The sequence below is a fragment of the Rhinatrema bivittatum genome, chromosome 8 (genome assembly GCF_901001135.1).
Source record: "Rhinatrema bivittatum chromosome 8, aRhiBiv1.1, whole genome shotgun sequence".
Classification (NCBI taxonomy): Eukaryota; Metazoa; Chordata; class Amphibia; order Gymnophiona; family Rhinatrematidae; genus Rhinatrema; species Rhinatrema bivittatum.
This window is the reverse complement of record NC_042622.1, coordinates 141,047,740-141,060,089: the sequence shown is the minus strand read 5'-3', so window position 1 is coordinate 141,060,089 and position 12,350 is coordinate 141,047,740. Positions and strand designations below refer to the sequence as shown.

The 12,350-nt window shown below is 41.9% G+C and overlaps 1 protein-coding gene across 3 annotated transcripts in view; it reads right to left on the bottom strand.

The window, feature by feature from the left end:
* LRSAM1 (leucine rich repeat and sterile alpha motif containing 1) overlaps positions 1 to 12,350 on the bottom strand; it is a 169,151-nt gene that overhangs the window by 105,891 nt on the left and 50,910 nt on the right. For all 3 annotated transcript variants that reach the window (XM_029612087.1, XM_029612088.1, XM_029612086.1), the window contains exon 9: positions 8,327 to 8,417. In XM_029612087.1, the coding sequence (XP_029467947.1) occupies positions 8,327 to 8,417 (91 nt within the window). The remainder of the gene's footprint in view (positions 1 to 8,326; positions 8,418 to 12,350) is intronic.

Genomic DNA, 12,350 nt, shown 5'->3' with positions numbered 1-12,350 from the left:
AAATAGCTAACTAACTTAAGGCAAATTTTGTAATTTATATAGAATGGGTACTATTATTCCATATGTGAACTTCAGAAATTCTGTCTGGTACATGATTACAGGAGCTCTCCTTTAAGCTCTTCCTCTTTAAATATATTTATTTACTAGCCGTTAAGCCCGTAACAACGGGCTCGGTCCATTCCTTCCCACTCCCTCCCCTCATTCTCCCTCCTCCTTCACTCTCTCCCCCCTCCCTCTCACCTCCCCCCTCCCTCTCACCTCCCTCCTCCCTCCCTCTCACCCTCTCCCTCCCTCTCACCCCCTCCCCCCTCTCTCTCTCACCCCCTCCCCCCCTCTCTCACCTCCCTCTCTCACACCTCCCTCCCCCTCTCTCTCACACCTCCCTCTCTCTCACACCTTCCCTCCCTCTCTCTCTCTCACACCTTCCCTCCCTCTCTCTCTCTCACACCTCCCTCCCCCTCTCTCACACCTCCCTTCCCCTCTCTCACACCTCCCTCCCCCTCTCTCTCACCTCCCTCCCCCTCTCTCTCACCTCCCTCCCCCTCTCTCTCACACCTCCCTCTCTCTCTCTCTCACCTTCCCTCCCTCTCACCTCCCTCCCTCTCTCTCACCTTCCCCTCCCTCAATCCCCTCCCCTCTCTGATCATCCACAACCGGCAGATCTCGGGGGGGGGGGGGGGGTGTCCCTCCCGCGCGCGCGGCGCTGCTACTTCTCCTCCCGCTCCTGCCGGCAGATATCGGGGGAGGGGGGGGCTGTCACTCCCGCGCGCGCGGCGCCACTGCTTCTCCTCCCGCTCCTGCTCGTCTTCGCTACTGCTCCTCCCACTCCTGCTTCGCGGCCGCCGCCGCTCCAGCTTTTCACCTTCGCCGCCGCTCCTGCGGCCCCACCGCCATTTTTTTTTTTTCGGGCACGCACGGCTCTGACCGACGTGCTCGCCCGCACATGCGCGGTAGAGCTGCTCTCTACTGCGCATTTGCGGGCCAGTCAGAGTCCATTTATAAGGTAGATTAAGACATTTTATATATCATCGATCCATGTAAAGATCACAATGGTTAACAAAGTGACATTCATAATTATAACTCAATAAACAGACAAACAAAGACTGGTTACAGGACTGGTATCATATCTATCAAGTTCAATTTTTTAGTACGTATTAAAATTAGTCTTGTGCATATGGCAACGAGTACAGATAATTAAAATGAAATGATAGTTTTCACATCTTAGTCAGTGGGTTGTTTTGATTATCTCACATTTTCTTGTTTGATTTATTCTTCATGATTCGATTATTATCTTTTGTCCTTCTTGTCTTTGTGGTTCTGTATGATCTGATATTTTTAAGTTAAATTATATGCATTTTTGAATAGCCATGTTTTTAATTCACATTTAAATCTTTTTCTATCTGGTAAAAGACATAACATCTCAGGCAGAGAATTCCAGAGCTTTGGGCTCACTATGGAAAACACTCGATCTCTTGTTTGTGGCAGATTTGTGCTCTGTATTGTGGGAATAGTCAGTAACCCTTTATTTTGAGAACTTCGTGTTCGCTGAGGATAGTAAGGTTGTAATGTCACTACTAATAAGCCGGTGTTATTGGAATGAATGATGTTGAAAATTAACATTAATACTTTATAGTAGATTCTTGATTGTACTGGTAACCAGTGCAGTGACATCAGCGAGGGTGTAATGTGACCATATTTCCTGGTTCCTAATAATATTCATGCTGCGGTATTTTGTAATAATTGTAATGGTTTTAAGTGGCTTGCTGAAAGACCTAGTAGAAATGAGTTACAGTGGTCAAGGTTTGAGAAGATTAGAGTCTGCAATACTGTACAGAAGTCCGCAAACGTTAAAAGCAGTTTCAACCAATGTAGTATACGCAACTTGGCGTAACCTATTTTAATTTACTGATGTGCATTTTCATTGTGAGATTCTCATCTAGCTGTACACCTAATCCCACATTTGTTGAAAATTACCCAGGACTAGGTCAAGTGGTTTTACTATTGATGTATTTCTACTCAGCCAAATGATTTTAGTCTTTTTAGGGTTTAATGTTAGTTAAAGTTGCGAAAGTTCTTGTTGTATTGCTTTCATATAGATAGAAAGTTATGAAGCTATATTGTCAAATGATCTGGAGAATGAGGTGTAAAGCTGTATTTATTTATTTATTTATTTTATTTAAAGAGTTTATATACCGGGGTTCCTGTATAGTATACATATCACCCCGGTTTACAAGGAACCATAACTATCGCTAAAGAACCGTAACTATCGCTTCATTTAGCAGTTTACATTGAACATAATTAATTTGAGAAAACAGGAAAAGTATATAATATGGTTAAACAGTTAATAACTAAAATGCAGGTTAATAAGTAAATAAGTAAGTAAATAACATTGAACTTGATAGAATCTGGTAACAGGATAAAATATAGTGTTGCATATGATTAAGTACAGTTTCGTATTGATGATAAAAGCCTATAAGATAATAAAAGCCTATAAGATAATAAAATAGTATGTTCATTTCTATATACTAAAACCATGAGAATAAATATACAAGATACTAAGCCCATAAGGAAGTCAGAAAGTATGTTCAGTCTAGACCAAACCAGATGGAAGAGTCCATTCTGGGCAAGAATGGAGAACGAATGACCTAGAAGAGAGGGAGCACGTACTTCCTTGTGTGTGTGAAACAGTATTGATTAGTGTTCCGGGATGAATCTTCCTGATTTCGATGGAGGATCGTCTGGTTGAGGAAAGGCTTGTTTGAAAAGCCAGGTTTTGAGTTTTTTTTGAAAGTTAGTGGGTATGATTCTAGCCAGAGATCTGGGGGAAGAGTGTTCCATTCAGAGGGACCAGCAGTGGATAGGGCACGTTTCCTTAGGGCGGTCTTAATAGGGGGGGCGTAGAGAGAGCTTTTGTAGGCAGATCTTACAAGTCTGGAGGATTTGTGGAAACGAAGAGGTAAGTTAAGATCAAGAATCAAGAATGTATGTCGTCAGCATACAAGAAGAAAATGATTCTTAGATTTGTCAGTAATTTACACAGTGGGAGCATGTAAATATTGAATAGTGTTGCTGAAAGGGGTGAGCCTTGAGACACCTGTATCACACTGGAAAATATCAGATATATGGTTGCCCAGTTTGACTTGGAATGCTCTGTTAGATAAAAATGAAGAGAACCATCTGAGAACCCTACCACTAAGCCCAATGGTTTTCTATCTGATGGCATAACAGGTTATGGTCCACAGTGTCGTAGGCGGACGTTAAGTCAATTAGCACAAGACAATAAGATTTATCTGGGTTAAGTCCTCGTAAAAATGAGTTCATTAATGAAAGGAGTAATGTCTCAGTAGAGTGATGATTCCTATATGAAAATTGAGAACATTTTGATCTTCCAGGTGATTTATAAGCTGGGTTAACATTACTTTCTCAAGAACTTTTGCGAGAAAAAACAAGTTAGATATTGAACAATAGTTGTCCCAATCATCAGTTCTACCATTCTTATTTTTTTAGGATTGGCTTTATCATAGCTTGTTTTAACCCATTTGGAACAGCTCTCCTTCTGAGAGAGACAGGTTAACTAATGTTGTGATTGTCTGAGTGATAACCTTGTGTATTTGTTTCAAGGAACTAACTGGTATTGGGTCTCGTGGGTGAATGGTAAGTTTAATTTTAGTAATGATTTGACTAATTTCCAGTTTTGGTACACTGTCAAACGTGGTCCATTTAACCATGCTATTAGAATCTTTAGGTGCACAACAGAGAACAGATAGGGAATTGTGTTTTCAACTTACTTATTTTGTCTAAGAATGCAGTGGCATATTCATTGCAGGCGGCCTTTGTGAGGATGTAGTTTCTTGATATGGAGGATGTCAGGTCTTTAATTCAATTTTTAACAACCTCAAAGAGTAGTTTAGAATTAAATATAACCCCATTGATTTGCTTAGCATAGTAATATTTTTTGCTTTATTGGTTAGTGTACGGTATTTTGTAAGGAAAGATTTATATTTTCCTAGGGATTCAGCAGATGGGCATTTCCACCATTGTTTCTCTAATTTTCTAAGGTTCTGTTTAGTGCTTCTTAATTCACAGGAACGTAAGAAAACAAGATATGCCATACTGGGTCAGACCAAGGGTCCATCAAGTCCAGTATCCTGTTTCCCAACAGTGGCCAATCTAAGTCACAAGTATCTGGCAAGTACCAAAACATTAAATAAATCACAAGCTACTATTGCTTATTAATTAATAGCAGTTTATGGATTTTTTCCTCTAGAAACTTATCCAAACCTTTTTTAAACCCAGTTACATTAACTGCTGTAACCACAGCATCTGGCAAAGAATTCCAGAGCTTAACTGAGTGAAAAATAATTTTCTTCAATTTGTTTTAAATGAGCTACTTGCTAGCTTCATGGAGTGTCCCCTGGTCCTTCTATTATCTGAGAGAGTAACTAACCGATTTACATTAACTTGTTCAAGCCATTTCATGATTTTGTAGACCTCTATCATATCCCCTCTCAGTCTCTTCTCCAAACTGACAAACCCTAACTTCTTTAGCCTTCCTCATGGGGCAGCCGATTCATGCCCCTTATTTTGGACACCCTTCTCTGCACTTTCTCCAGTGCAACTATCTTTTTTTTAGATGTGGTGACCAGAATTGCACACAGTATTCAAGACGTGGTCTTCACCATGGAGTGACAGAGGCATTATGACATCCATCCATTTAGTTACCATTCCCTTCCTAATAATTCCTAACATTCTGTTTGCTTTTTTGATCGCCATAGCACACTGAGCCGACGATTTCAATGTATTATCCACTATGACATGTAGATCTTTCTTGGGTGGTAACTCCTAAGATAAAATCTAACATTGTGTACCTACAGCAAGGGTTATTTTTCCCTATATGCATCACTTTGCACTTGTCTATGTTAAATTTCATCTGCCATTTGGAAGCCCAATCTTCCAGTCTTGCAAGATCCTCTTGCAATTCATCACAATCCACTTGAGATTTAACTATTCTGCATAATTTTGTGTCATCCGCAAATTTGATCACCTCGCTCTTCATACTCCTTTCCAGATCATTTAAAATCACCGTTCCAAGTACAGATCTCTGAGGCACTCTACTGTTTACCTTTTCCACTGTGAAAACAGACCATTTAATTCTACTCTGTTTCCTGTCTTTTAACCAACTTGCAATCCACAAAAGGACATTGCCTCCTATCCCATGACTTTTTAGTTTTCTTAGAAGCCTCTCATTGTACCAGAGTTTATTATGTTTGGAGTTATTCTTTTCTTTGTTAATAGTTTTCATCTGGAAAGGATTAAGGTTTTCAGCAATGTCAATGACAATTTTATCCCAGGAATCAAAAGCCAATCTGAAATTGGTTTGATTTATTTTCTATTGCTTCAGCTAGTACTTCCATCTCTATCTTTTTCCTGAAGGCAAAAGTGTGCTTATCTATTTTATTATGGATTTGATTGGCGATAGCAATTTCTGCCTTTATTAACTGGTGATCAGACCAGGGCAATATTGTGTGCGGCGTATTGATTAAGAAATTACTGGTATTTGCAAATATTAGGTCTAGAGTGTGATCCAAATCTCTGGATAGTTTTTGCCTATACCACGCTTAAAATAAATCTCGTTCTTAAGCCAAAGAATGTTAGTATCTTAGTCTCTCAAATGTGAGTTAGTATGTTAACAAGGGACTTATAGCTATTAATAGAAAGATACTAATAGCAAATCTCAACTGGATCTTTCTGCAGCCTTTCATTGCAAGCCTTTAAAGTGCAGAAACCTCATCAAAGTTACTGCATATACATTGCTGTAAGAGAGCGCTTTCAGCATATTTTCAACCCATCATTGTAAAAAAGAAATATATAAAGAATTTTTTTTTTTAAATTTATAAGTTTTCTGATATAATGCAGAATATTTACAAGGAATAATGAAACATGAACAATAGAATAGTGAATCCAGGCCTAAGTTTAGTAGCCTTAGCTACATCCGGGTACATATCAACCTTTAAATTATGAAACATATTGTTCCTCTTCAGAAAATCGATTTTAACAGATAATCTCAGTCTGACAGGAAACTAACTGAGTTTAAAATATCTCTTCTTTGCTTGGTTTTTTTTTGGTTTTTTTTTTAAAGTACAGCGGTCAAATTAGAAAAGTCCAGCTATGTTTGTGCTTCAAGTAATTCCATCCCATCTAATTTCTTATACGGTGGCATATAGTAAATTCTAGATATTGGGGGAATTAAATTTTCAGGTACATTCAAAAACTCCAAAAGATACTTTTTAAACATTTCCAAAGGTAATCACAAATTTTTGTTTACAAAAATGAATAAGCTTAAGGTTCTTACATCCTAAGGATTTCTCAAGGGCTTCAACCCTATACTGACTTTAAGAATATCCTTTAACTAAAGAGTTCCCCAGATCCTGTATTGCTGAAACTTTACCTTCTAATGTTTCAACTTTTTGTTGCACTGTAGAAATAATTCTGATTGTCCTGTACGTGACCAAAGAGAGACTGATATTGTGAGAGGAAAAGGAACATTTGATTAAACATGCCATTGATTACATCCCAGATGCCTTCCAAGAAAAAACAGAGATAGCTTAAAGTAGCCAGTCTCAAAGCAGCCTCACTGTCCACTATAATGGATAAGCTCCCCAAATTACCTCCACTTAGCTTCTCAGTGACTACATGGGTCCCAGCAGAATCCTCTTGCATACTGGACACCGATGGAAGGACGCCAATGGAAGGACTCCTCTAACCACCATAGCAGAAAGGTAGTCATCTGAGCTTGACGACAAACCCTGGAACTCCAAAGGCTCATTGTGCATACTGCTAGGCTGAAGCAGTGATTCCTGCTACTCTGGCAAAAGCAAAACCTCAGGGGCAGATTTTCAAAGGGTTAAGTGCGTAAGATACGCATGTAACCCCCAAAAAGCTGCCCCAAGCTGCCCCTGTGCGCGCTGGGCCTATCTTGCATAGGCTTGGCGGCGTGGGCAAGCCCCAAGACGCGCATATGTCCTGGGGCTTCGAAACAGGGGCGTTCCGGGGGCGGGGCCATGGGCGGGACAGAGGCCTCTGGAACAGCCGGGAGGCAGGCGTAACTTTCCCGGTAAAGGTAAGGAGGGGGTTTTAGATAGGGCTGGGGCGGAAGGAAAGTTCCCTCCGAGGCCGCTCCAATTTCGGAGCGGCCTCGGAGGGAACAGAGGAAGGCTGCCTGGCTCAGCACGCGCAAGTTGCACAATTGTGCACCCCCTTGCATGCGCCGACCCTGGATTGTATAACATGTGTGCTGCAGCGCACGCATGTTATAAAATCGGGCGTAGATTTGTTCGTGCTGGGTTGCGTTAACAAATCTACACCCGCGCGCAGGTTTAAAGATCTGTCCCTATGTGTCTGTAGAGACTGCGGGAAGAACCTCTTCGCTTGCAATTCCCAAAGATGTGGCTTCAGAGCTAAGTTCGAGCGGCAAAAATGCTGGCCACAACAAAAAGTGATCCATAGGATCAAAAGAAGAGAAAGCAGAATCCTCAGCAGGGAACACTCCAGCCTTCTCCTTCCTTTTGCCCATGGAACAAGAGGAAAACTTGAAAGATAAAAGAGGCAGCATTTAGAAATTTTCTGCCATCTTGACTCCTAAGAATATTTCTTAAAACTTCTGTTTAGCTGTTTCTTATCATTGTAATCAATTTATCTATTTTTTTTGTATTTTACATACTTTGTACTTCATACTACATCTCGTCTCTGCCTTTTCCCTATTCCTACCTGAACAAACAGACCAGTCGTTTGGAATTCACTTCTGGAATGTCTTCGCTTAATGCAGGGCTTCCCAAACCTGCCCTGGGGACCTCACATGAGATAAATTTGCATATACAGAGTCTCCATGGCATGCAAATTTATCTCATGCATATTCATTGTGGATATCCTGAAAACCTGACTGGTTCTGGGAATCCCCAGAACAGGTTTGGGAAGCCCTGGCTTAATGTCAGACTTGGTGCAATTTAGAAAATTAAAAAACTTATTTCGTGAAGATTTTAATATAACTGAATAATTATTTGGAACATTTTATTTGCTCCCATGCCTATGTTTTTACTCTTCTAGTAACTTATTACAACTGCTGGTCTTCTCCTTCTGGGCTTTGTAATGTTCTATAATTGCCGGATCACTGTGTGTGATTGAATTGTTATATTGTTAGCATTGTGATTATTTTATGGAATTTTATGAGTGTTCCCTGCCGCAATCTTTTTGAAGAATGGAGGTAATAAATCATGTAAATAAATACAATAAAATCAAGCTCAGTAAAGACTAATCATGCTTATATTACCTTTGCACAGGAACTGCTGGATAGACTCCATACCCTCAGTGCAAACACCAGCTGGAGGATAAGTCATGAGGGCAGCATCCAGAGTTAGGGTCTACAAAACAAACAACACAAACCTCTAGTCTTTCATCAGCAGGAACAAAATTAAAGATTTTCAATCTACAAACCATCCTACTATATTACAATATGAAAGATAGCATCTCCAAGCACAGCAGCTCCACAAACTGAGGTGTCTTTAACAAAATGATTGCCTGAGAAGACCCTGCTTACTGTCACCAAACCAGGAAGTTTCTCATCCTACAGCCTTTCATGGGTTCCATCTCCTAAGCACCAGCCTGAGTACTTCCTTATATGCTAGATGGCAAGGGTGGCCCCTGTTTGCTTTAACATATGCAGAATTTGAGAGCTGTTTTAAAGAGTTGACAATAATATCTGAAAATGTACTTTTACAAGAAACACAGTACAGACTTCTTTGGATGAGCTATATTACCCCGATTCGAGCACACCAAATGAAGTTCGCACCATCGCCACAATGCTTGAAGTGTGCTTGTGGTGATGGTACCTTTTTTCACTGTTTTTGGGATTGTACATCAGAGTTCATCGCCGTTAAAACCTATAGAAAATGACTGCATAATGCCAGTATCAGAGTGTAAACCTGCTGCGCCACATTGTAGGACACGACCAGATTCAGAGGCAGTGGGTAGCTCTGGACTCGGTCTCTTGCAGCCATGAAAAGACTGGCCCATTTCCAGAGCCTGCAAGGAACATTATCACCGTCTACTAGGCCTGTAACATCTAAAGGCTTGAGACTGATCGGACCTTCTCCAGAGCAGAAAAATGAGAGAAGGGAGCAACTGCTATCTTCGGGAAGCTGCTGCTTTCTCAGATCCTCAATAGCCTAAAATGACTGCTCCTGTTCTGAACCAAAAAGTCTCTTACCTTGAAGAGGTAGCTTGCCTGAAATAAGACTTAGACAATGACTCTGCCATCTAGTTACAGAGCCAGAGGGGCTTCCTAGCTATTAAGGGTAAAGCCCTTGATTTAGAGGAAATCTGGAAAATATCATATACAGCAGCAGCCAAGAAAGCGATGGCAGATTCCATCCTAGCTACCACTGCCTTCTCCGGAAGCTGCTGAATCCAGCGCAAAAGGCCTGAGCCAACAAAGCACTATAAAAGAAAAATCTTGGATGGCCAGGGCTGCCAAAGTAAAAAAAAAAAATGCTCCTACAGTAACAGAATTTCTCTGTCCTACGGATTTTGTTTTAGTGAAGTACTACTTTTTCTCTGGACATTGGTTTGCCCAAAGTTGTGCTAGAAGTGTCCCCTACCACCAGCTTCGAGGGAAGACAGCTTTAGGAGATTTATGCATCTCTCTAATAATGGTGTCTCAGGCTCAGAGAAGAGACCATCTGAGCTTTGAGAGCCACAATCTCTGCTTATGGCAACAAGTGAACTAAGAAAAACAATGTCCCTATCAGAGGGGAGTGTTCCTTCTGCACCAAGACAGTAACAGCAGAATCTGGCACAACCTCTAGGAAATGCTCCCTCTAATTTATGAAAGGTTAGTGCGCAAAAGTTTTCTTTGTGCAGCTTTTTACAAACTAAGCTCAAATTTGTGCGCTATGAGCCATAATAGAAATAATATCAGGATTTCTTAAGTGCACTGTTCAAGACATTTGTGCATGCACACACGCACAGCTTAGAGGGAACAGGGGCTCTAGATCTCCCTGTGCCTACTCTGGGTCTGTTAAGGGAAAACCCTGCTGCTCCCTCAGACCTCTTGCTAAGGATTTGGATACTCAGCTACGACTGAGATGCAGAGTCTAAACTCACTGGCAGCCTACTCCTGCTCCCAAGGTTTATGTAATGTACAGGAAGCCTGGTGTAGGCAGTGACAGAACAGAGGAGAAGATCTATTCCTAGGCTAGAAAGAGCCTCTTTAAAAAAAACCAAAAAAACACATCCACCCATGGAGGCTAAAAGCCGGTGGATCCCTGAAGCCTCCATGGTATCTAAAGGGAAGCTGCCCAAATAAAACCTCTATAAGAGAGAAACCCAACATGGCGACCACGATCGCCAAACCCTCTCCCCCCGCCAAATGGCCACTTCCCCTAAAGGGGTTGCAGATAGCCCTTCTGAGGCCTTGTAAGATGCACCAAGAACATCCACTGCCTTGACACAGGCTGCACAGAGCGGCAAAAAAAGAGGGCTGCAGCCATAGGCTCCTCCGTGGCAGCCATGCTCAGACTTTCCCCATGAGTGGGCCCTGCACTTCCCTCTCAAGGCCGCACAGCATGAGAGCAGGGCCGGTGCAAAATGTTTTGCTGCCCTGTGCAAACAATTACTGTACTGCTCCCCCCTCCCCACTGTTCATTCATTGTCTGTCCCAGGCCCACCAAAAAAAATCCCAGCTCCCTTCAGCGATACAAACTTTGAAAACTGATAGCATCCCGCCCCCCTCCCCCCCAGGTATTAGATGCCCTAGGCGAACCTTATAGCCTTGCATAATGCCCCTCCACCTCCCAACCTCCCCCCTCGGCCTGCTCCATACATACAGTTAAGAGTTATGCATTCATAACAACATCTTACGTAAAAATATCACATTATATTTACATGCACTGCTGTGATGCTCAGTAATCCTGTAAACACACACTTGGACCCCATATGGTATTAGGCCTATTGTAACGTGTGTTGTGTGAGAGCAAGACCCTCCGAAAGCCCTAATACTCTTCCTATTAGGAGAATACCTCACCTCAGTCACACATGCAGAACATAAATAGAGCAACCATAAAGTAGAAATATAAAATGGGACAAAACCTGAACTGGAAACCACAAGAAGCCAGACTACCTATGTAGTGAAACAATAACAATCAGAACCCATCACCATTCCTCACACAAACAATAAACAAGAAATAAAATAAATACATAATGATAATAGTAAAGACATGCTAATAATAATAATATTCCAAAATCAGATGACAAATAAAAGACTGAATAATTAAAAACACATACAATTTTTTTTTTTTTTTAAATGATCCAAACACCAATAAAATATTTCAAAATAGCAGACACATTAAATAACACCCGAAAAATAAAATTAAAAAGGATTTTAAAAATTCATGGTCTCCATACCTGGGAATTTTTGATTTCCAGTCACCCTGAGATTGTCGTGGATTAGTGGGCGTGGGGGGCACAGACTTTATCCTCTCTTTCTTATAATTACCTACACACATACACATGCTCATACACACACATACTTCCTCTCAGACAAACCCACAGGCATTTCCAGCTCTTCTTTGGTTGGGGATCTGCCAGCAGCCCCGGGTCCTCCTCTTCATTTTAGCTGCTGGCAGGTTGGTATCCGCCTGCAGCCCCATTCTTTCTCTCTCTCTCACACAGACACACAATCCAGGCAGCTCCCATTCTTTCTCATACACACAATCCAGACGATCTCCCATTCACACCCACACCCCCCAGGTAAGCTCCCATTCACATCCACCCAAATGCCAGGCAGGCTCCCATTCTCACACACACACACATACTCTACCCATCCCAGGAAGGCTCCCATGCATACACGTGCACATACATACATATTCAAACCCATCCTAAGCAGGCCTGGATTGTCATCTCACAATGCACAAGATGAGAATACAAGAAGTGCTAGCCTGCAAGTATTGCATTACCGCGGGGCCAGCATGTAAAGAACTACAGGACGGGCTTCTTCCGCCGCTAATGGAATGGAGTCCGCTGGTGGCCGCATGGGCTTTCTGATTCTTCTGCCGCCAGTGGGATGGGGTCCACCAGTGGCTGCACGGGCCTCCTGCTTCTTCCACCATTGATAACTCCTGACGCCGCCCACCCGGGTGTGTCTCCCTATGCAATTGCACAGTTTTCACACTTGGTCACACTGGGCCTTCATGAGAGTCTCCAAAACAGCTCAAATTGCACCGTCCAAAAAGAAAAAACGTACACTCCCCAAGCAGAAAAGTCAAACAGCCTCTTGCTTTCCTCTGCCAGCACTTCAA